This window comes from Puntigrus tetrazona, chromosome 21 (assembly GCF_018831695.1).
Source record: "Puntigrus tetrazona isolate hp1 chromosome 21, ASM1883169v1, whole genome shotgun sequence".
NCBI classification, from domain to species: Eukaryota; Metazoa; Chordata; class Actinopteri; order Cypriniformes; family Cyprinidae; genus Puntigrus; species Puntigrus tetrazona.
In genome coordinates, this window is record NC_056719.1 from 12,497,063 (window position 1) to 12,519,967 (window position 22,905).

At 42.6% G+C, this 22,905-nt stretch overlaps 1 protein-coding gene across 1 annotated transcript; it reads right to left on the reverse strand.

The window, feature by feature from the left end:
* Positions 1 to 5,466: 5,466 nt before the first annotated feature.
* Positions 5,467 to 6,405, reverse strand: LOC122326756 (olfactory receptor 151-like). Its single transcript, XM_043221894.1, has one exon. It carries the CDS (start codon positions 6,403 to 6,405, stop codon positions 5,467 to 5,469), a length of 939 nt encoding a protein of 312 aa, XP_043077829.1.
* Positions 6,406 to 22,905: the final 16,500 nt, after the last annotated feature.

Below are 22,905 nucleotides of genomic sequence, written 5' to 3' on the forward strand. Positions count from 1 at the left end.
TTAAGTGTCCCCAACAAAGCAAGCCAGACTCGACAGCAGCAAGGAACCAAAACCCCATCCATGCAGAATGGAGAAAAAAAAAACCTTGGGAGAAACCAGACTCAGTTGGGGCCAGTTCTCCTCTGACCAGATGCCCAGCACTTATCTTCCAGTTATACTTTAAACGCAGCTGTGTCAGATAGTGTAAATTACTTTGTGTGTGTGTGTGTGTGCACATCAGGATCTGGTGATCTATCCACGGAGCGCATCTAGGTGTTCTGGTCTCTGAAGAACATAATCTCTGGGAGCTAATCCACCATCTATTCAGGATACGAACTGTGAAACAGATTAAGTAAGAAACAAGACTAATATTAGCGTAGATGCCATTCTTTTTACAATGTCACAAGTACATTGTGTTTTAGGAGTACTGTTCCCGGTTCCAGCAGATCTAATTAATGCAGCCTAAAAATCCTTTAACAGATTTGAATAATAAAAGTATGTTGGTGTGTTATGTGTAGACTAGGTTAAAAAGATATGTCTTTAATCTATATTTAAACTGACAGAGTGTGTCTGCTTCCCGAACAGAGTTAGGGAGATTGTTCCAGACTTTAGATGCTAGATAGGAACATGATCTGCTGCCCGCAGTCGATTTTGATATTCTAACTATAATGTGATAAGATCTCGCTCAAGTATTGAGAAGCTAAACCATTCAGGGATTTATATGTAATTAATAAGATTTTAAAATCTATCCGATGTTTGATAGGGAGCAAGTGCAGTGTTGACAGAACCGGGCTTATATAATCATACTTCCTAGTTCTAGTAAGGACTCTACCTGCTGTGTTTTGGACTAGCTGAAGTTTGTTTATCAAGCATGCAGAATAACCACCCAATAAAGCATTACAATAATCTAACCTTGAGGTTATAAACCCATGAATTAATATTTTTGCATTAGATGTTGAAAGCATAGATCGTAATTTAGATATATTTTTAAGATGAAAAAACACAGTTATACAGAAAAGGAAAAATTGCTGTCAAACAGCACAACTAGGTTCCTAACTGATGATGAAGACTTAACAGAGCAGCCATCAAGTGTGAGTAGACTGTGTTTTAGATTATTATATGTGAGGTTTTTAGGTCCAATTATTAGCACCTCTGTTTTTTCAGAATTTAGCATTAAGAAGTTACTCATCATTCAGTTTTTTATATCAATTACGCATTCTGTTAGATTCTCAATTTGGTGTCTATCACCAGGCTGCACTGAAATATAGAGCTGAGTATCATCAACATAGCATTGAAAGCTAACACCATGTCTCCTGATAATATCTTCCAGAGGTTACATGTATAGGTTGAAAAGTAACAGTCCTAGCACTGAGGGGGACCAACTGAAAGATGCTGGCCTTCCAGCCAATGTAATGCACTAGGGCTCCCTCCACCAGAAGGTCTTATGCCCTCAGATGGCATAAGATGTTTTTGAAGATTGGTGCATGGCACATCATGCAGACCCAGTTCACTGCTAGATTGTTTCTGTGCTGGAGATTCTGCAAGAGAAATTGTCCTCTGACACATGCCCTAATACGCTCAGAAATTACATGGGCACCATTTCGGCCTGCCATATTCTGATTGATAGGGTTTCTGTGGGAAAGCACCCTCTAGTTGTCCACCTAATTCATGGAGCTAAGCGGTTAAAGCCGGCTATCAGAGCAACAGTACATCATGGGATTTGGCCGTTGCGCTCTGAAGGCATAAGATGTTTGTGTCTTACCACACTGCCATAAACCCCAAATTGATAAAGTGTTGCAGTGATGTTTGACCTTCTGTAGTTTTCTCCACATATGATTTTCCGCTAATACTAGTCCTGTCTCTTTCTCAATCTGTTTTCACAGTTTGTATCCAGACTAGATGGTGGATCAGCACCCAGAAATTATGTTCATCAGAGACCAGAAAACCTAGATGCGCCCGTCGACAGATCACCAGATCCTGATGCACACACACATACACACACACACTAAGTCATTTACACTATCTGACACAGTTGCGTTTAAAATTGAACTGGAAGTTAAGTGCTGGGCGTCCAGTCAGAGGAGAACTGACCCCAACTGAGTCTGGTTTCTCCCAAGGTTTTTTTTTCTCCATTCTGTATGCATGGGGTTTTGTTTCCTTGACGCTGTCACCTCTGGCTTGCTTGGTTGGGGACACTTAACTTCTAGTGATTTAACGTCGAATTGATTACAGAGACCGTCTCTGCATTTAATAAGAAATTGGTCACTCTCGCCATTATACATCCCTTGTACTCTTCTACATTATACTGTACAGTGCTTTGATGCAACCTGTGTTGTTAAAAGCGCTATATAAATAATAATGATTGATTGATTGATCATGAAGCTCTAAAAAAGTGACCATTCAGTCCTCTAACCAAAGCCCTTCTAAATCAGTTGCTCAGTTTGGCCAGGAAGCTAGATCAAGGAAGTCCTGGTTGTTCCAAACTTCCATTGAAGTTTAAGAAGACTACATGCTTCTGTGACCCTTAACTCTTCCACACATTGTGTATCATAGCATTAACTTTCTCAGATCTTCTATTCATGCAGCAACTGTGCTTATCGACTAACATCAGCTAAGGCAAACGAAAGTCGCCGAAAGTCAGAGTACAGTCCCTCGAGATGGCAAAGCTTGTCACACTTGTCCACACAGATAGGGAATCTCTCGGTTATGTCTCCTTGTCACAACCTTGAATCATCACTGAGTGCCAGGGACTGGCTTGGGGTACAAATACCACTAGCCAAATTTCATTGCCGTTTCTCTTAATCAAAGAGAATCTGCAGAAGAAACAGGGGTGACTGGAGCAGCATTCAGGTAATGCATTAAAATGTAAAAAACTGCTGTAATTACCTCAAATTTCTGGCAAGTGTGCTTGAGAAGCACTGAAATAAATTGACTTCAGTGCTGAAACTACTGGTTGTTTCTCATTCTCACATGTTCTCATGTGCTTGTAATCCACACTTACATCAGAGTGTACACGTGACTTTGATGCAGCTTTCAGGGGTGCTGTACATTTTAGTTAATCGGAATAGTGTTCCTAAAATGCATTCAAAATTCTGAATATTTAATAAAAAATGTATTATTATTTTGAAGGACTATCCAGTGGGCCATCCTTTGCTTGGAGACGGCATTCGCCTTCTGCCGGCCGCTTGAAGGTTTACCACCTGGTCTCTGAATAGGGTAGTGGGAAACTTGGGCACATAGCCGGGTCGTGGCCTCAGTGTTACCTGGGAATCCACAGGCCCAAACTGTAGGCAGATTCAACCTGACCTTGCACAGTGTCAGGGAGAAGAACCATTGGCAATGGGAAGTCTCTGGAGAGGCAAACAGGCAAACCTCCGGCCCGAAGGATAAGAGGTCTGATCACGGAGTGAAGGTTTGGCAGCAGGCCAGTGTTATTTGAACCCGGTGAGTGCCACATTGCCATGACCACCTTGGGACTCGATCACAGCCAATGTTGAAGCGGCCTCATATGGAGTAGTCCCAGCGGTGTCACTGCAGACACAGCTGCCATATGCCCCAGGAGCCTCTGAAAATATTTCAGTGAGACTGCCATCCTGCTCTTGAACATATTCAAGCAGTTCAACACTGGCCCATTCCTGCGTGAGGTGCGCCATCTGTTCGACCAAATCCAGCTCCATCCCGAGAAAAGAAATCCTCTGCACTGGACAGAGTTTGCTCTTCTCCTGGTTGACATGAAACTCCAACTGGTTGAGGTGCTGAAGCACCAGATTTCTGTGTTCGCACAACTGAGCCCGGCACTGAGCTTGAATGAGCCAATCATCCAGGTAGTTGAGGATGCGAACGCCCAGTTCTCTCAGCGGAACGAGGGCCGCCTCAGTGACTTTCGTGAAGACAGGGAGAGCCCGAAGGGTAGGATTTTGTACTAATATGCTCAACCTTCGAACGTGAACCTGATGTGGAATTTTATTGTTGATTTGGTGAAGGAGTCACTTCTCAAGCAAAGAGACTCTTACAGCAGGGTTTTAGGTGTCAGGAAAAACTTTGACAAGTCTGAGATAGCTGCAGTCTGCCTCTTCCCCTTTGGTCTCTGTCTCCCCTTTTTAAACCCCTGCTAGCGTCCCACCCCACATACCATCAGTCTTTGGTAAGAGTTGCTGAGTTTAATCTTAGGGTTTTTTGTTTTTGTCCTTTCTCTGTTCCATAGGGTCTGTGTGTGTGCATTTGACATGAGGCTCACCTTATTTATGGTTTCTTTCTATGGGAACTTGGTGGCTTATGACCTTTTTGTTTTACCAGTTGGTTTGTGTCTTGCAGACCCAACTGCCTTTGCACGCAATCTTCTAACAGAAGACACCATTATGTTTAAGAATGGCACAAAAGTAACATGTAGTTGACTCGTGAACTTATAGAAATTAGAAAATAAAGTTGAAAGAAAACTTTGTCAAACCTCAGGATTGGCCTGTGGCACAGAAGAATCGACACATGAAAGTATGCGTCCTTCAGGTCCATTGCTGCAAACCAATCCCGGGGACCGACGCACTGAAATAGGCGTTTCTGTGTCAACATCCTTAATGGGAGCCTTTGAAGTACTCGTATGTGCTGCACCCGCTGCTTATTTATACTTGCGCTTTAATCAGCGGCAGCTGGATGCGATTAGCGCATGCCAATCTTCAATTGGCTTGTTTAGATACACTCGAAGTAGATTGGTCTCTCGAAGCGAGATCCCAATTTGTTGGTCATCTGACGTAGAGTGACCTACTGAAAGGGAAAGACTGTTAAGAGTGATATTCTTGTCGAGTGCCTCTTTCCGCAACAACACTGTGACAATGTTAAAACTATGAACATTTAGTTCAGGTTTTTTTCTCATTCAAGCATTGTTAATGAACAACTATTGCAAATTGCCATGTTGATTTAACTTTGTTTTTTGCATTGAAAAATAAATGTTTTTAAATGTAAATGCAGAGCTGTGTTGTTTCAGTTGACCAATCCCCTTCAAGTGTATTAAAATGAGCCAATGCACATTGGCATGTGCTGATTAAATCCAGCTGCAGCTGATCACAGCGTGAATATAAATGTACAGGACCCAGTCTTATCATCTGTGTTTAGGAGTAATAAGGAGGTCTACACAGGGCACTGAAGGGGGCAGCTCCTGTGATACATTAGCTGTAAAGAGTGACACACTGAAAGGTAACATCTTGGTCCCATCACTACTACCCACTACTACCTGAGTGCACCTGCTTTGATATACAAAATGAACATGTGCTTTTCTCTTTTTTTTCCTTTCTCTTTTTTCTTTAGGTAATATGTGTAGTTTAATGTTTTAGTAAACAATTCCCATACAAACACCTGATAAATACTGCAAATAGCTTGAGTACATAATAAAGTTGTTTGCAGTGTTTTCAGCATTACAATGACACAGCTAAATAGTTTCACATTCACAAAATTCTTTAAAATTACATTGTCTATGTCATGTAGATACATAATATGTTAAAGAATTAGATTTTTTCTACACCAGAATTTAATAATCTTTTGTCTTATCTCTTTTGTTTGTAAACCATACACTAAGGGATTTAATCCTGGTGGCACAATGTGAAACATTATACTGGCTAATTTCCTGCTGTAAGAGTATTCAGGGAAACGATGAAGAAAAATAAAAATGGCTCCAGAAAAAAACATAATTAGATATACAGCTAAATGAGTGCTGCAGGTTTTTATGGCTTTGCTATTTAGTGCATTGTTCTTGCTAGTTATACATACAGTAGCAATCTTTACATATGTAATAAATATTGATACAGCTGACAGACTGAGCACAACCACAGTATAAATAATTCCAAAAATATTGTTAATAACCACATTTTCACAGGACAGTTTAAACAGAGAGGCATTGTCACAAAAAGGGTTTTCAATTTTATACCTACAATGAGACAGACGCACAGTTAGGCCTACCATAATTGTCACCAGAAGAAAGGCCAGGCCCCAAGCAAATGCTGATAGTTTCATAACCATTTTATTAGTCATTATTGTTGTGTATCGCAGTGGATTGCATATAGCCACATATCTGTCAAAGGCCATGATCATCAGCACATAGTGACATGCTGCTGTAAATACATGCACAAAATAAGCTTGAATAGCACACTCCACATATGATATATAGCGCTCTGAATCTTCTTTTAAAATGTCCTGTAGTAAGCGTGGCATGATGACAGTGGTCCCTATTATATCATTCAGTGGCAAGTTACAAAACAGAAAATGCATAGGGTCATGCAAATTCCTCTCTTTTGAGATCAGATATATAAGTCCAATGTTTAAAACCATTGTAGATACATACGCCAGGAGAAGAACAATGAAAACAGGTTGGGATGACTGAGGTGTAACTTTCAGTCCCTCCACGAGTAGAAAGCTTTCTCTGAATGTCAGGTTGTCCATTTGTTGTTGTACACAAAATCTGTAACAAGAATAAAACACATACATTACATTACATATAATCTAAAATAAATCATTTACTTTGAGTTAAATGCACATGACAAAAAATATCACTTTCAGTTTCACCTAAATTTGCTACTTTCTGTACAATATCATGTGGAAACTGCTTATACTATAGGCATATGGTATACTGTATGTATGTAGCTGTTGTTTTACAGTATACTGATAAACATACACACATTGTATTTAAAAATATATAAAATAGTTCGTACAGATGAAAAAAAAAGTTCTTATCAGTATTCAGTTTTAATATTCTCCCTATGGTATAGTGGTTTAGGTCAAACAGTATGACTTGTTTTTCAAAATGGGCTCAAAAGAATTTAATGTACCCCCATCACAAGCTTTTTAATGTGTGTTTTATATGGGATTCTCTCTGACACTTTCATCCCTCCACTGGGGGAAAAATAATTAATTGCATTTGTTGCTAAGAGCAGCAAGTGTATTGATTAAGTGTGTTTGTAGCAACTACTGAAGTTGCTGCTTACTAATGCTGCAATATGATTTAAGACCACAATGATATATTTATTTTCTAAAATTGTGGTCAAAAATATTTTAGAACAAGGTAGTTGCTTTACAGATGCACCAATAAAAAGTTTCATATTGAACAGTGAGCTAAGTCGTAATTAATAAATACTGATTATCTTAATACATTTTAAAAGAATAATTTTAAAGGAGTCACGTGGCATTTTTTGTTCCATTTTAGCAGAAACTTCAAAGCTGCAGTTTTGCAGCATTGATGGAAAATCCTATACAGACTCTATTAGATGTGAGATGTGCAGAGACAAAACACAGGTAAACAAGAAACAAAATACAGGCAATAAACTAGATTTAGGGTGGACTTAGAGAACATGTAAAGACTATGTACTGATATCACTGGGAGAGCAATAAACATAAATAAAACTCGGCACTGAACAGAGATTGGACCTTTCCATTTATGGTGTGTGTAAATGAATGCAGGTGAGTGCAGGTGAATCCAATCCGTGCAATGGAATATGGGAAATGTAGTGCACGGTGATGTGTAAAAAACTATGTGGCGAAAGGGTTAATATAGTAGATGAGTGACCTCTGGTGTCGATTGGACGTAAGGCCATGGACCTGATTCATGAAAATATATTGCATATAAATATATTGCATATTTTATATATATATATATATATATATATATATATATATAGAGCAATGTTAAGCATCCTTAAAAACTGTCACGGAAATCAAGAGAGGGATTCAAGTGCGGTGAACGACAGTTTATTAGTGGATAAACAAGAGAGTGAGTCACTGATGGCGGTGGAGCTTGTGCAGCGCGAGGATGGAAAGCGGGTGCAGGGACGCAATGGGCAGTCAATCCAAGCGTAATCCTCCGAAGCAGGAACAATCCGGAAGACCGACAAACAGAACGACATCAAAACAGGAACTCAGGACAACGGTGAGGATCTGACAATGAGAGTGGTGTTAGCTGATCTTAAATAGCCCCAATAATTAGCCACAGCTGGGGCTGATCGGATCGCAATCATGAACTAGACACACCCAACACTCAGTACAATAACAAACAGACACACAAGATGAGACAATGAATCCATGAACCGTAACAGTACCCCCTCTCCTAAGAGCGCCCCCTGGCGCTCCCAGTCAACCTTACCCGTTGATTGTAATCATCGATAAGAGAGTGATCCAGAATGTCCCTGGCAGGAACCCAACTTCTCTCCTCTGGACCGTAACCTTCCCAGTCCACCAAGTACTGGAATCCACGTCCCCTCCGCCTTGAGTCCAGAATGCGATTGACCGAATATGTTGGCTCCCCGTCTACAAGACGCGGCGGTGGAGGAACCGGGGCCGGCGGATTAAGGGGTGAATGAAAAACAGGTTTTAATTTCAATCAATCATTTCAATCATTTTTATTTATATAGCGCTTTTAACAACACAGGTTGCATCAAAGCACTGTACAGTATAATGACAGGGATGTATAATGACGAAAGTGACCAATTTCTTATTAAATGCAGAGACGGTCTCTGTAGTCAATTCAACGATAGTCACTAGAAGTTAAGTGTCCCCAACCAAGCAAGCCAGAGGCGACAGCGGCAAGGAAACAAAACCCCATGCATACAGAATGGAGAAAACCTTGGGAGAAACCAGACTCAGTTGGGGTCAGTTCTCCTCTGACCGGACGCCCAGCACTTAACTTCCAGTTCAATTTTAAACGCTGCTGTGTCAGGTAGTGTAAATGACTTAGTGTGTGTGTGTGTGTGTGTGTGTGTGTGTGTGTGTGTGTGTGTGTGTGCATCAGGATCTGGTGATCTGTCGACGGGCGCATCTAGGTGTTCTGGTCTCTGATGAACATAATCTCTGGGTGCTGATCCACCATCTAGTCTGGATACAAACTGTGAAAACAGATTTAGAAAGAAACAGGACTAATATTAGCGTAGATGCCATTCTTTTTACGATGTCACAAGTACATCGTATTGTAGGAGTAGTGATTTAGAAACATGAAACACGGGATGAATTCTCCTGTACGCTGGAGGAAGTTTGAGGCGGACTGTCACCGGACTAAGAACTTTGGTGACAGGAAACGGGCCAATGAATTTGGGAGCAAGTTTATTACAGGACGGAGCGGAGAGGAATATTCTTAGTTGAAAGCCACCTTTTGACCAACGACGTATACGGAAGGCTTGACCCGGTGGCGATCGGCCTGAGCCTTAGTGCGACGTCCCACCCGGAGGAGGGTCTCTCGGGCCCTTCTCCAAGTGCGACGGCACCTCTGGACGAATGCGTGGGCAGAGGGAACCGCGACTTCGGATTCCAGACTAGGAAAGATAGGTGGCTGGTACCCTAGACTACATTCAAATGGTGAGAGGCCCGTGGATGACACTGGTAACGAGTTATGTGCGTACTCAACCCACGAGAGTTGCTGACACCAGGAAGCGGGATTCTGCGCCACCAAACATCGCAACACCCTTTCCAGATCCTGGTTAGCCCGCTCAGTCTGGCCGTTGCTCTGAGGATGGAAACCAGAAGACAGACTAACGCTCGCCCCCAGCAAACGACAAAACTCTTTCCAAAATTTGGATACAAACTGGGGTCCCCTGTCGGAAACCACATCCATCGGGAGGCCATGAATGCGAAAGACGTGATCAATGACAGTAGCAGATGGTAATTTAGGTAAGGGGATGAAATGAGCCGCCTTCGAGAACCGGTCCACTACAGTCAAAACAACCGTATTGCCCAGGGAGGCGGGAGGGCCGTGACGAAATCTAGCGCGATGTGGTACCAGGGTCTCGAAGGGACAGACAGCGGTTGAAGTAATCCCTCTGGGGGTCGATTGGAAGTCTTGCCACGAGCGCAGACTGAACAGGCCAAAACAAAATCCCGAATGTCCCGAGCCATGGCGGGCCACCAGAATCGTTGGTTAACTAGAAACCTAGTGCGTCCAATTCCTGGATGGCAAGCCACATTGGAACAATGACCCCACCGGATAACGTCGGACCTTAACCCCTCTGGCACGAATAACTGGTTCGTTGGGCACCCGGACGGAGGCGTTACCCCTTCTAAGGCTGTGCGAACCTTCGATTCGATCTCCCACGTGAGTGTAGAAACAATGAGTTTCTCAGGTAGTATGCACTCAGGAGACGACGGGCGTTCAGAACAATCAAAGATACGGGACAGCGCATCGGGTTTGATGTTTTTGGACCCCGGGCGGTATGACAGCGAGAAATCAAAACGACCGAAAAATAGTGCCCATCGAGCCTGCCTGGAGTTGAGGCGTTTAGCGGATCTGATGTACTCTAAGTTTTTATGATCGGTCCAGACGATGAAAGGTACCCCCGACCCTTCTAACCAATGACGCCATTCCTCCAAAGCAAGCTTAACCGCCAACAACTCTCTGTTACCAATGTCATAATTGCGTTCAGCAGGGGATAACCGATGGGAGAAAAATGCGCAGGGGTGCATCTTATCATCCGAGGAAGCCCGCTGGGACAGCACCGCACCTACCCCCACCTCTGAGGCGTCGACCTCCACCACAAACTGACGTGTGGGATCAGGGGCTGTAAGAATGGGGGCCGAAACAAAGCGGCGCTTTAGTTTGGCAAATGCAGCCTCAGCTACATTGGACCACCTGAACGCCGTCTTGGTGGAGGTCAGGGCCGTCAGAGGAGCGGCTAGTTGGCCGAAATTATGAATAAAACGTCGGTAGAAATTGGCAAACCCCAGAAACCTCTGCAGGGCCTTACGGGAATCAGGGGTTGGCCAATTCACCACAGCCTTGATCTTGTCGGTGTCCATGCAAATTCCCTCGGCCGAGACGATGTACCCCAAAAAGGGAACTGACTGTGCATGGAACGCGCACTTCTCCGCCTTGACAAAAAGCCCATTCTCCAACAGCCTCTGGAGCACTCGCCTGACGTGCTGCACATGTTCCTGGAGAGATGAAGAAAAAATCAATATGTCATCCAGGTAGACATATATGAACTGATCTACCATGTCTCTCAGCACATCATTGACGAGTGCTTGGAAAACTGCGGGCAATTAGACAGCCCAAACGGCATGACCAGATACTCAAAATGCCCCTTGGGGGTATTAAAGGCAGTTTTCCACTCATCCCCCTCCCTTATGCGGACCAAATGGTAGACGTTACGCAAATCCAACTTGGTGAAAATGGATGCTCCCTGCAACCTCTCGAATGCTGAAGACATCAACGGCAAAGGATAGGTGTTCTTTACTGTGATGTTATTCAAGCCCCGGTAATCAATACAAGGTCGCAGAGAGCCATCCTTCTTCGCGACAAAAAAATCCTGCCCCGCTGGAGAAGAAGAAGGGCGAATGATCCCGGCTGCTAGAGAATCAGAAATATATTTCTCCATGGCCTCCCTTTCAGGAACTGAAAGTGAGTATAACCTGCCTTTCGGCGGAGACGTACCTGGGACTAGATCTATCGCACAGTCATAGGGACGATGTGGAGGAAGAGAAGCAGCCCTGGACTTACTGAACACTTCCTTCAGGTCGAGGTACTCTTTGGGCACGTTTGACAGATTCACCGCCTCATCCTGAAACGAAACACAAGACACAGGAGAACAGGCAGACACAAGACAAGAGGCATAACAGTTCTCGCTCCACGCCGTGATTGAACTCTGTCCCCAATTGACCCTAGGGTTATGCCGAACCAGCCAGGGATGGCCAAGCACCACCGGAATGAGAGGTGAATCAGTCAATAGAAATTCAATTGTCTCCATATGATTTCCAGATGTGATAAGTGTAACAGATATAGTGGAGTGAGTGATATCAGGAAGGGCTTGTCCATTGAGGGCACTGACAGAGACCTTGTGACGTAGGGAGACAGTGGGAATGTGGAGTTGAAGGGCAAGAGTTCGGTCTAAAAGGTTACCTTCAGCCCCCGAGTCCAGTATGGCCGAACAGTCATGTCTTCCGGATGCCCATTGCAGTCTTACCGGGAGGAGGGTGGTGGTTGAGGATTTGTTTAGTGATACTCCACCCGACAGTAACCTCAATTCTACCGCCGGGCTTGTGCTTTTACTGGGCAATCCACCAAAAAATGGCCAGATGCCCCACAGTACATGCACAGTCCTTTGGCTCTACGACGCTCTCTCTCCTCCCGGGAAAGCCGAGCTCTACCAACCTGCATGGGTTCGGTGTCAGGTGAGTGACTGAACACGCATCCAGAGTCAACAGGAGAGAATTCCGTAACAGGTGGTAATCGCTGAGGACAGGCTTGCTGGTCACGTTGCTGTAATCGCGAATCCACACGGAGGGCAAGATCAATCAGTCCATCCAAGCTGTTGGGTAACTCCAAGGTAAAAATCTCTCTTTGGATCCGGTCAGCCAACCCATGCAGGAACATGTCCCACTGCGCCTCCTCGTTCCATTTGCACTCCGCCGACAGGGTTCGGAACTCGATGGAAAAGTCCGAAACAGATCTTTCACCCTGACGGAGATCGGCCAGTCTGCGTGCCGCCTCACGCCCAACTGCAGCATGATCGAAGACTCTCTTCATCTCTTCAGACAGTGCTTGGAACGAGGAACAACAGGGATGGCGATTCTCCCACACCGCCGTTCCCCATAAAGCTGCCTTTCCGGACAACAGAGTGAGTACCAATGCTACCTTGGACTCTTCAGTAGCAAAAGTCTGTGGCTGAAGTGAAAAAAACATAGAGCACTTAACTAAAAACGATCTGCAAAAATTTGGCTCACCATTATACACTTCCGGTGTCGGCAGCCGCGGCTCACGCTGAGTCACGCTGATAGGAGAAGCGGGGGGAGCGGGCGGTGGGGGTGGCGCAGTGGGCGTCCGCAGTTGTTGGAGTTGACTGGTGAGTTCGGACATCTGCACCACTAGCGCTTGCACAGCTCGTCCAGTCGCGAGCATTTGCTCGTCTTGGCGATCCATTCGTGCCATGTTGCTTTCAAGCAGTCCTTGAATATTTTGAGCTTCCGCTGAATCCATATATGGTCAGATCCTACTGTCACGGAAATCAAGAGAGGGATTCAAGTGCGGTGAACGACAGTTTATTAGTGGATAAACAAGAGAGTGAGTCACTGATGGCGGTGGAGCTCGTGCAGCGCGAGGATGGAAAGCGGGTGCAGGGACGCAATGGGCAGTCAATCCAAGCGTAATCCTCCGAAGCAGGAACAATCCGGAAGACCGACAAACAGAACGACATCAAAACAGGAACTCAGGACAACGGTGAGGATCTGACAATGAGAGTGTTGTTAGCTGATCTTAAATAGCCCCAATAATTAGCCACAGCTGGGGCTGATCGGATCGCAGTCATGAACTAGACACACCCAACACTCAGTACAATAACAAACAGACACACAAGATGAGACAATGAATCCATGAACCGTAACAAAAAACGTCACGTAGAAAGCATGGCATATTACATTAAATTGATAAAGATTAAATGTATTAATGTATCTATCGAACTACAGCCTTTGAGTCAGGTTACGCATGTATAGTCTTGTTGCCATACTTCCTGCATCTCTGCAAGTATTTCCTTTACATTGCAGAAGCTACTGCTGCCACAGCACATGCTTTTATGTATTACTCACATGTTTCAGAGCGTGGTCACACAGAATTGTTGCCATTATTTTTATAGAAGTATGCCTTCCCCCAAATGAGCCTTTTCGTGCAGACACTCTGCAAGGTCAGGGAGGACGAGGAAAAGGTCCTGTTGGCTGCACCATACTGGCCCACCCGAACCTACTTTTAGGAACTCATGCTCTTTTGCGACAGCCCCTCCCAGATGCATACCTCGGAGGAAGGACATCCTCTTTCAGGGGTACTGCTCTCTCTGGCACCCATTTGTTATATATATTTTTGGGCACTTAAAAGGAAAAAAAATCTACCACCCGCAGTTGGTTTTGATATTCTAGCTATTATCAAATGGCTATAGTTTGGAGAACACTCCAGACATGATGGACAATAATTTCTTGTCATTTCATGATTAGGTCCTAACATGTCATCTAACCACAGTGGAGTTAAGAATGTCAGTAACACTTTACCCTAAGGTGTTATTTGTTAGTTATGTATTAACTAATATGAATAAACATTAAACAATGTATTTATTACACTCTTTGTTAATCATTGTTTAGTAATAACAAATTATTCATGTTCACATTGCATATTCACATTGCATTGCTAAGATTAATAAATGTGTTACAAATCCTGCCCATGGACTTCTAGCCACTTGCCACCATAGGTCACTCTTCAATTATGCTGCATTCAAGTCCTCCTGGTACTATGATGTCAGGAACATGTACAAAATATTAAATGAAAAATGTAAATTGCTTTTTTCCAGTTTTTATTTAATTTATGATGTAAACTATATATTCTGTTAAAATTATACAGTAATATAATATTTTGTATATGTAACTGATATAGTATTTTTACCGACGCTGCATTTTATTTCTTTCCACTTAAATTATTTTCTCACTTTGTGGTTGCACTGATGTGCATTAAACTCATAAATATGTTGTATCTGACATGAGCATGTTTACATGCACTCCAGTAAGCTGATAACTCACAATTATCAGCTTATTAAAATAACCAGTTTTCCCTGTTTACATGCACATTGATAACCTGTCGATGCAAGTAAGCTTCAGTAACGTGGACGCAGAGGCTGAGTTAGAATCCATATGTAGTTGTTTATTAAGTACAAAGGCAACAAACAGATACGAGAAGGCAGACAGAGAGTCTGAATCACAAAGGCAATCCGAACCGTCAACATATACAGGGGACATCCAAAAGGCAAAGGTAAGGAGGCAGACATGGGTCTAAATTAGAACATCAGTCCAGTCAGGCAAACAATACAGAGGGGCAAGTCCAGGAATCAAAGAAACAGGAAAACAGGCAAAATCATACACAAGAACAAATAGGTAAAATCAATCAATCAATCAATCAATCAATCATTTTTATTTATATAGCGCTTTTAACAACACAGGTTGTATCAAAGCACTGTACAGTATAATGTAGAAGAGTACAATGGCAGGGATTTACAATGACGAGAGTGAACAATTTGTTATTAAATGCAGAGACAATCTCTGTAATCAATTTGACGATAATCACTAGAAGTTAAGTGTCCCCAACAAAGCAAGCCAGAGGCGACAGCGGCAAGGAAACAAAACCCCATCCATACAGAATGGAGAAAAAAAAAACCTTGGGAGAAACCAGACTCAGTTGGGGTCAGTTCTCCTCTGACTGGATGCCCAGCACTTAACTTCCTGTTTAATTTAAACGCAGCTGTGTCAGGTAGTGTAAATGACTTAGTGTGTGTGTGCATCAGGATCTGGTGATCTGTCCACGGGCGCATCTAGGTGTTCTGGTCTCTGATGAATAAACAGGTAGAATGCCCGGTAAGACAGGTAAACTGGCAATATTTGCATATCTGACTCAGAGTATTCTGTACATGTGTCAGTTGTCGTGTTTAAATAAAGCTTGCAAAATAGCAGCGGGAAACTTTTAGCTTATATATCATCCCCTCATGTAGTTTGCAGAATTGTGACTGAACCATTTCTACTTCTGCTGGACGAGATAAGAATACAGTTTTAATATTTTCTTTGTCATGAAAAAGTCTTTTGTCATAGCCTACACACCAAAAAGTCCAGTGTTAAATTAACTCACACAGTTTATTTAGCTCCACTCTCTGAAGTTAAATTAACACTTTTTAAAATAGTTAAATTGTCACGTTCTCCGGACGTATGCATGTATGTATATTGTTTATTTCATCCCTGAAGTGGATTAAAGCAGTTTATTTTCATTTATACTCGTTGTTTGCTCTCCTGCCTATCACATCCGTGACAGAAGATCGGACCGTACAAAAGTACAAGTGCAAATATAGCGGCGATTATTTCTTTTATTTTGTTTTTCATGTATTCCCCATATCAAGACCCGAATTTCCTCATCCTCCTGCTGGAGCAGGGGGAATGCTCTCTCGAGGAATATACCGAGCTATTCCTCCACCTGGCCAACGACTCCCATTACCCGGACAGCTTTCTGTGCGGAATCTACTTCCGCGGACTTAACAACTCCAGTCAGGCGCAGCTGTCCGGGAGCGGTCCTCGAGAGAGCATCGCCGCTTACGTCGAGTGGGTGCTGGTGTCGTGCAATTCATCAATGACTGTTGACCATCCGTTGACCATCCGTCGCCTCAGGATTCCTCTCCTCCGGCTTCGCCTCGTCCCTCCATCCCACCGGCTCTGTCAGGCTCCTCCTTCACCTCAGTCTTCCGTCGCTCTGGCTCCGCCGCGTCCTTCCTGTCCCCCGTCTTCATGTCACATTCTCCGGACTTTTGTTATTGTTTTTGTCGTGTGCCATGTGCTCTGTTTGCCCTGCCCTTTTAGTTCGTGTTAATCGTATCATCGTCTTCAGCTGTGTCGTGTTAATTTATTTAATTACCCTGTGTACTTAAGTCCTGTGTTTTCAGTTCCGTTTGTCTGATCTCGTCCGTATGTACGTGTGATATTGTCCTGTCTATCTGCCTGCCTGCCTGCATGTATATTGTTTATTTCATCCCTGAAGTGGATTAAAGCAGTTTATTTTCATTTATACTCGTTGTTTGCTCTCCTGCCTATCACACCCCTGACATAAATATTTAACACTTCACCAGAGTTCCTAATTTCACTCCAAAAACAGAGTTAAAATAACAATTAAAAAGAAACCGAAAAACAACACTGTTCAGAGTTGCATGTTTAAGGTGGTTACATTTAGTCTCAAGAGCAACAAAATATTGTTAAATCACCCAAAATAATTTTCTTTAACTTGTTTATTTTTAATTCTTACTTGCAGAGCAATTTAAAGTCAAATTAAAACATTGCAAAAAAACCTTCCTCCAAAGCATTAAACTTGAGATGGGCTTGCAATTAGATTACTTAAGGAACATCATGGATTTCACCAGCGACGATTGGAACTGCCTGGGCGGAGTCTAATTACATCTTTACAGAGTTGTTTTAACACTGATAATCAACTCTGTGAAATAACTCCAACACCAAACACCATTTTACTCTGAATGTGTTAAAATCAATGTTTATCACTGAAATTTCAACTCTCCAATTTTTGCTGTGTATATTTCCTCCTTTCTGTACAGCAAGAAAGAAGGAAACATAGTTTGTGTTAAATAATTAACAACTTTTGAAAAACGATCCACTATAACAAGTGATTCATTTGTGATGCCCACATGGAGTCATGTGTGTGAAATATTTGCAAATGTTGAAACAGCAATTCCGGGTGTGGAAGAGAATCATGTTTGCTGGCTTTGTGTTTGTTTTAGCACATACCAAACAAGCCTCTAAAAACAACAGGGTATTTTTGTGGACATTTTCTATGCAATGAGATCGATTCAAATTTTGAATTACTTTTTCTTTTGAAACATGTGAAATGCCATGATAAGGTCTACATAGCACGACAACAGCAGATGCTGGCAGTGCAATCCTGCCCTGCTTGTCTCTCAAACTACCTGTGTGGTCCAGTTTCACCACATTTGCTGCCCAATGAGTCAAATCAGCTTGTGTAGGGTTAGCTTGTAACAGTTTAATATCCAAATCATCAGTTAACACAAAAGACCTCATAGGCCCATCCATGCCTGCTTTGTGGACTTACTATTACCTCTTTGGCTGCCCACTTTGCTACCTCATCTGTCAATCTGTTTCCTATTGCTTCATCTGAATCTCCCCATGCATGTCCAGCTACCTTTATTACAGCCAATTTGGATGGTAGCTGAGCTGCATGGATTAACTCCACCACCTCACTATGGTGTGATATTGACTTTACTTCAAAGGTTCTTTTCCAGCCATAATTTCGCAAAGTCATGCATGACTGAATGTGCATATTTTGAATCAGTTTATATATTGATACACTGATCTTTTGCCAATTGACAAGCTCTTGTCAGTGCAATTAACTCTGCTACTTGCGCTGATCTGTACAGGAGAGCGTACGCCTCAATTATGCTATCAGGTTATTCAACAATTTAGTAGACCCACCAGTATTCATTATCATTTGGTTTATAGCATGATCCATTTACATACCAATGATTCCCCTCCTCCAGGACAGATGCAGACACTTCTGGCCTGCAAGCTGTATAAATTTGAATCCTGGTCAGACAGTTCTATTCTGTGTTAACAACTTATGCAAATATAAAGTAGGACCGTGAACAACAGAGGTTGGTTTCAGGGTTAAATTAACAGTAGCTAATAGTATTGCTTCATAACCTGAAAGTCTTTGAGCAGTCATATGCTGAGTAGAAATGTTTTGCATCATAGCGCCTTACCTGATGCAAAGTATGTACAATCAATGGATGTGATAAAACAATACGCTCTGTGTCCTGTACCATGATCGCTGTAGCAGCCACTGCACGCAGACAGGCGGGAAAAGCCCCTTTGCTACAGAATCCAATGTTTTTGACAAATATGCCACAGGATGAAAATTGCCCCATGTTCCTGAGCCAAGATTGCCACCGCCGTTCCTCTGCCTTCCGCACATAAAACTGAAAATCTTTCATATATGCAGGTAAGCCAAGAGCAGGTGGCTTAAACAAGGATGCTTGTAGATGTCTGAATGCATTAAGGTGGCTGCTCTCAGGATTTTGTCATATATGGAACAATTCGGCACCCACACTCTGCAATAGTTCACTAGGCCCAAGAAGCTTTGCATTTGCATCTTTGTAGAAGGATGCTTATATGTAGCAAGTCTTGAAGTCTTGTTTAGCTGAAGACAATTATACCAAAAAGGCAGTTAATTGTTTAAAAAACTCTTTCAGCTGTACGGAGTCAGCCCACACCCATGCATCATCATCGTCTGAATCAATCATTTGCAGCATACACACTGGCGTAATGTCATTCACAGGTCTTAAAAACTCAATTTCATCAATCAGTTCCTCCTCTGTAAGAAAGTAAAAGAACACATCATACTGCTCAAACTCCCTCTTCTCTCTATCCTTCTCTAGAACAGCAGTGCACCAAAGTGGACTTTGATCTAGACTCCTTGCCCCATCCTTATCAACAGATACCATAGCCGAACCAGCCACTGCCACCAGCACAGCCTCTGTCTTATAGTGCTGCTGCAACTGTACCTACACTCCCACTGCCCACCGAGACACAAGCCCAGACCGTGGAACCACAAAGAGAAGTGGCTTCAACAGCAACAGCACTCTTACCATCTACACCCTCCACATCAAGAGATGGTGTCAAAAAGGTGAAATGTATCATAACCGGCGTCATGACCAGATCCACATCTCATGAAAGACTGATACTGGAATCAGACAGCCAGGATGAGGATGATTGGGAGAACGACAAAGAACGCCTGAAATCTCTCCCCATGATCCAAGTGGCTGGACCAGAAGGGACTACGATGGTTTTCCGACCAAGGAGTGAGAAATACTTAAAAGAGGCAATCAGTTCAAAAAGAACTTTCCGGTCCGAGTGAACACCGCCAAGATTGACTACTGCACGCAAAAGAAGGATGAGTCTGTCGATGACTATTACGTATGACTGTATGACACCTTAAACACATACAGTGGAATACCAGAACCAGACGACAGAGGGGAAATTCTACAAATGTGGGAATCTGTGAAGCAGCCTTATCAGTGGACTGAAACCTGAGATAATAAAATCAAACAAATCTGCATCGGCTGGGAGGATGAGAAACTGGAGAAAATCAGACAGTATGCATTGCATGCTGAAAAATTGTTGGAGGAAAAAGCCAGAAAGAAAAGAGGAAAGGAGCTTCAACTGACAAATTTGACTATGTATAGTGATGTGTGACATATGTAAGTGGGATGTGGACATGGGAGAGGAAACTACAGTCCCAAGTCGATCCAGATGTTGGTTGGTATTGCAACGAGCCCAGACATTGGAAGACTGACTGCCCGCTTTTGAATGGCCAAACAGTGGCTGGCGCAGCAAAGGCAAAAACTGACAGCAGAGACCTGCACAACAGAGCAAAGAAGGAGGGGGGAGTTAAGGCCAAAGTTCACAACAGCCATGCAGCAGAAACTGATAAGAACAAACTGCACACAGACACTACTAATCCAGCTAACTGCAATAAAGAAAATATGCTTGCTCTTGACTGCAATGAAGAAATGCTTTCTCAGATAAACAGCTGTATTTCAAGATTAGAAAATGAGGAATCTTTTGCTGATGGGAAGGTAGGCGCATATAGTCACTTAAATGATTTAGCATATAGGAAATTGCCACAAGTTGATTTTAAATTACTTTCTTTGCTGATAGTGGAGCTACTGTTTCAGTAATCAGAACAGATAAACTAGGTTATACTTAAATTTTGCGTGGTCAACCAGTCATACAGTTAGAGAAAATTTCACTGTACCTCTGAAATGTGAGGATGAGGATGGCACGAGATTTAAACATTGCTTTCTTTTATCACAAAATTGTCCCAAAATTATAATGGGAAGAGATCTATTGTGCAAACTGGGTATCTCTTTATTATCCAGTCCAGACGGTATTCAAGCAGTAAAATTCAGACTCTGACTGCAATTCAAGAATCACTGCTGTACATATATCAGTGGAAATTGCAAAATGAATTATGCGAAAGGCTTGTAAAGGCCACCAAAGACAGAGTTATGAATTCATGCCATTCTCTGATTTGCATTGCTCAGCACATGTATCATTAGGAAAAGGTGAGTTGTTTGAACAAAAATGGTTTCATTGTACAGACACATTAGACTTAAATTGGTCAATCTGGGCAGAAAATAAATGCACTGTAACTGTTGCATTAAGAAACAAATAACAGTTTTTTGATGTTGTGAATTCTCTTCCACATGTGTCACTATCATAGGGGAACAGTGACCCTTGGGAAGACCTTGGTCCTTTTGTAAAGATGTGTGTTTTTCATGAGAACTGGATGCACACAGCAGAGGTAAATGCTGAATACAACCCAACACTATCTGCATGCCAAATGTGTTTGAGTGAGCCTGCTGTTAAAGCTGTACACACAGTTTATTTGACTGATAGCACAATAACTGACCACTGCTTTCTCACAGAGAGTGAAATTGCAACTATTCCAGCTCTAAAGAAGGTTCGAACATCTGTCTGGGCCTCCTCTAAATTTGATGTGTGACTGATAAAAAATTGTGAACCAATCCAAATTATTCCAAAATCGGATTATCGACTATGTAAACCTCAGTACCCCTTAAAAAGAGAAGCTATTGAGGGAATAAAACTGATCTTTGTAACATTAAAAGCAGCTGGAGTGATTGTAGAGTGTGAAAACTCTCCTGTGCATACACCAATTTTCCCTGTCAAAAAAATAAGAGATGCAGGCCAACCAACTGAGTGGCGATTTGTACAAGATTTACAAGCCATAAATGATGCAATTCTGGCACGACCTTCAAATGTCCCAAACCCCTATACAATTTTGTCACAAGTACTGGGTGAAGCTGAATGGTTTTCAGTTGTTGACCTTTCCAATGCCTTCTTCTCTGTGCCAGTTCATAAAGATAGCCAATTTTGGTTTGCCTCTTTAATTGGAATCTCTGCAACTGACACCAGGCACAGCTTTGCTGCAATATGTTGATGACCTTTTTGTGGCAGCCAAAGATGAAGAAACATGCATGCGAGACACTATAAAACATTTAAAACATTTGGCTGCAGAGGGTCACAAGGTCAGTTTGTCAAAGCTGCAGTTTGCAAAAAGAGAGATTATATTTTTAGGCTATGTCATCAACAAACACGGCAAATCCTTGACTAAAAAACAAATAGAGGCAATTCAAAAGATTCCAAAGCCTTTCACTAAAAATTCAAATTCAAATTTTCAAATTCAAATTTTTTAATACCACTAAATTATTTAATACCACTAAATGTGCATTGCCTGTGCATTTGACGTGCAGGCCAGTCACACTTGATATTGTAAGGCGTGAGGTTTCTGCTGGTGTAAATAAAGACGAAGGACTTGAAAATACCGACGACTAGTAATTTTTATTGAGCCAGCTTTGGGAGGACAACCACACTCGTCTCCGAGCCCGCTAAATCTCCCCCTCTCCCGCGTTTCCCTTTTACCTCACCAGCCCCTCCTTCCCAGAGGACGCAACACCAAAATAAAAGTCCTTAACAGAAACATGCAAAAATAGAACACAATGAATATTAAACAAACAACTCCACATTAGTTACCCTGTTGGAAAAGAAACGTCCACGTTTCCAACATACAAAAAGTATCAAATGTTCTTAAACCAGACAAAGCAATGTGCAGGTTATTCTTGCAATATAACCCAAATTTTCAATAAACATAATACAGGGTGTGTATGTGGACTACAGCAAAGGTTCTAAGACAAAGAACTTGAATTTTTTTTTTTTTAACTTCACAACATAATCTTTAAACTTTGCAGGCAATTTCACAGGCCTGCGACCTAGCGGTCTAGGGTTTAGCATACCCTGCAGAGTCACATCTTGAGGCTGGTCCATGTTTGAAGATACATTGTCCATGTCATCAGACTGTGTGAGATTAATCTCTCCAGTGTTCCGAGATAAGTTCAGTGGGGACTGCCCCAAAAGCAAAGACCTAGCTGGACTCTGACTAGGAACCTCACCAGTAAAGACAACAGAAGGCAAGTTCTCCTGGGCAGCAAGTGTAGAAGAATTGGAAGTACTAGGGGGTGCTTCCCTTTCAACAGGCTGTAATATGGGAGATGATGCGTCTGTTTGTCCAAGCGGATAGGTGGAAGACAGGTAAGGTTTAAGACGGTTATGATGTACCACTTGCGCTGTCTTTGCAAGCATTCCTTTTGGCTTAATAGCATACAGCACAGAATGATCATCATTTGTCTGAACATTTCCTGTTATAATGTAGGGTCCTTTCCAACGTGGGGCCAGTTTACATTGGGAATGAGCAGGATCATTTAACCAAACCAAGTCTCCAACATTGTATGTGGTATACTTCGCCTTTTTGTCATATTGTGCTTTTTGCTGCTCATGAGCATGTTCCTGATTCTCCTG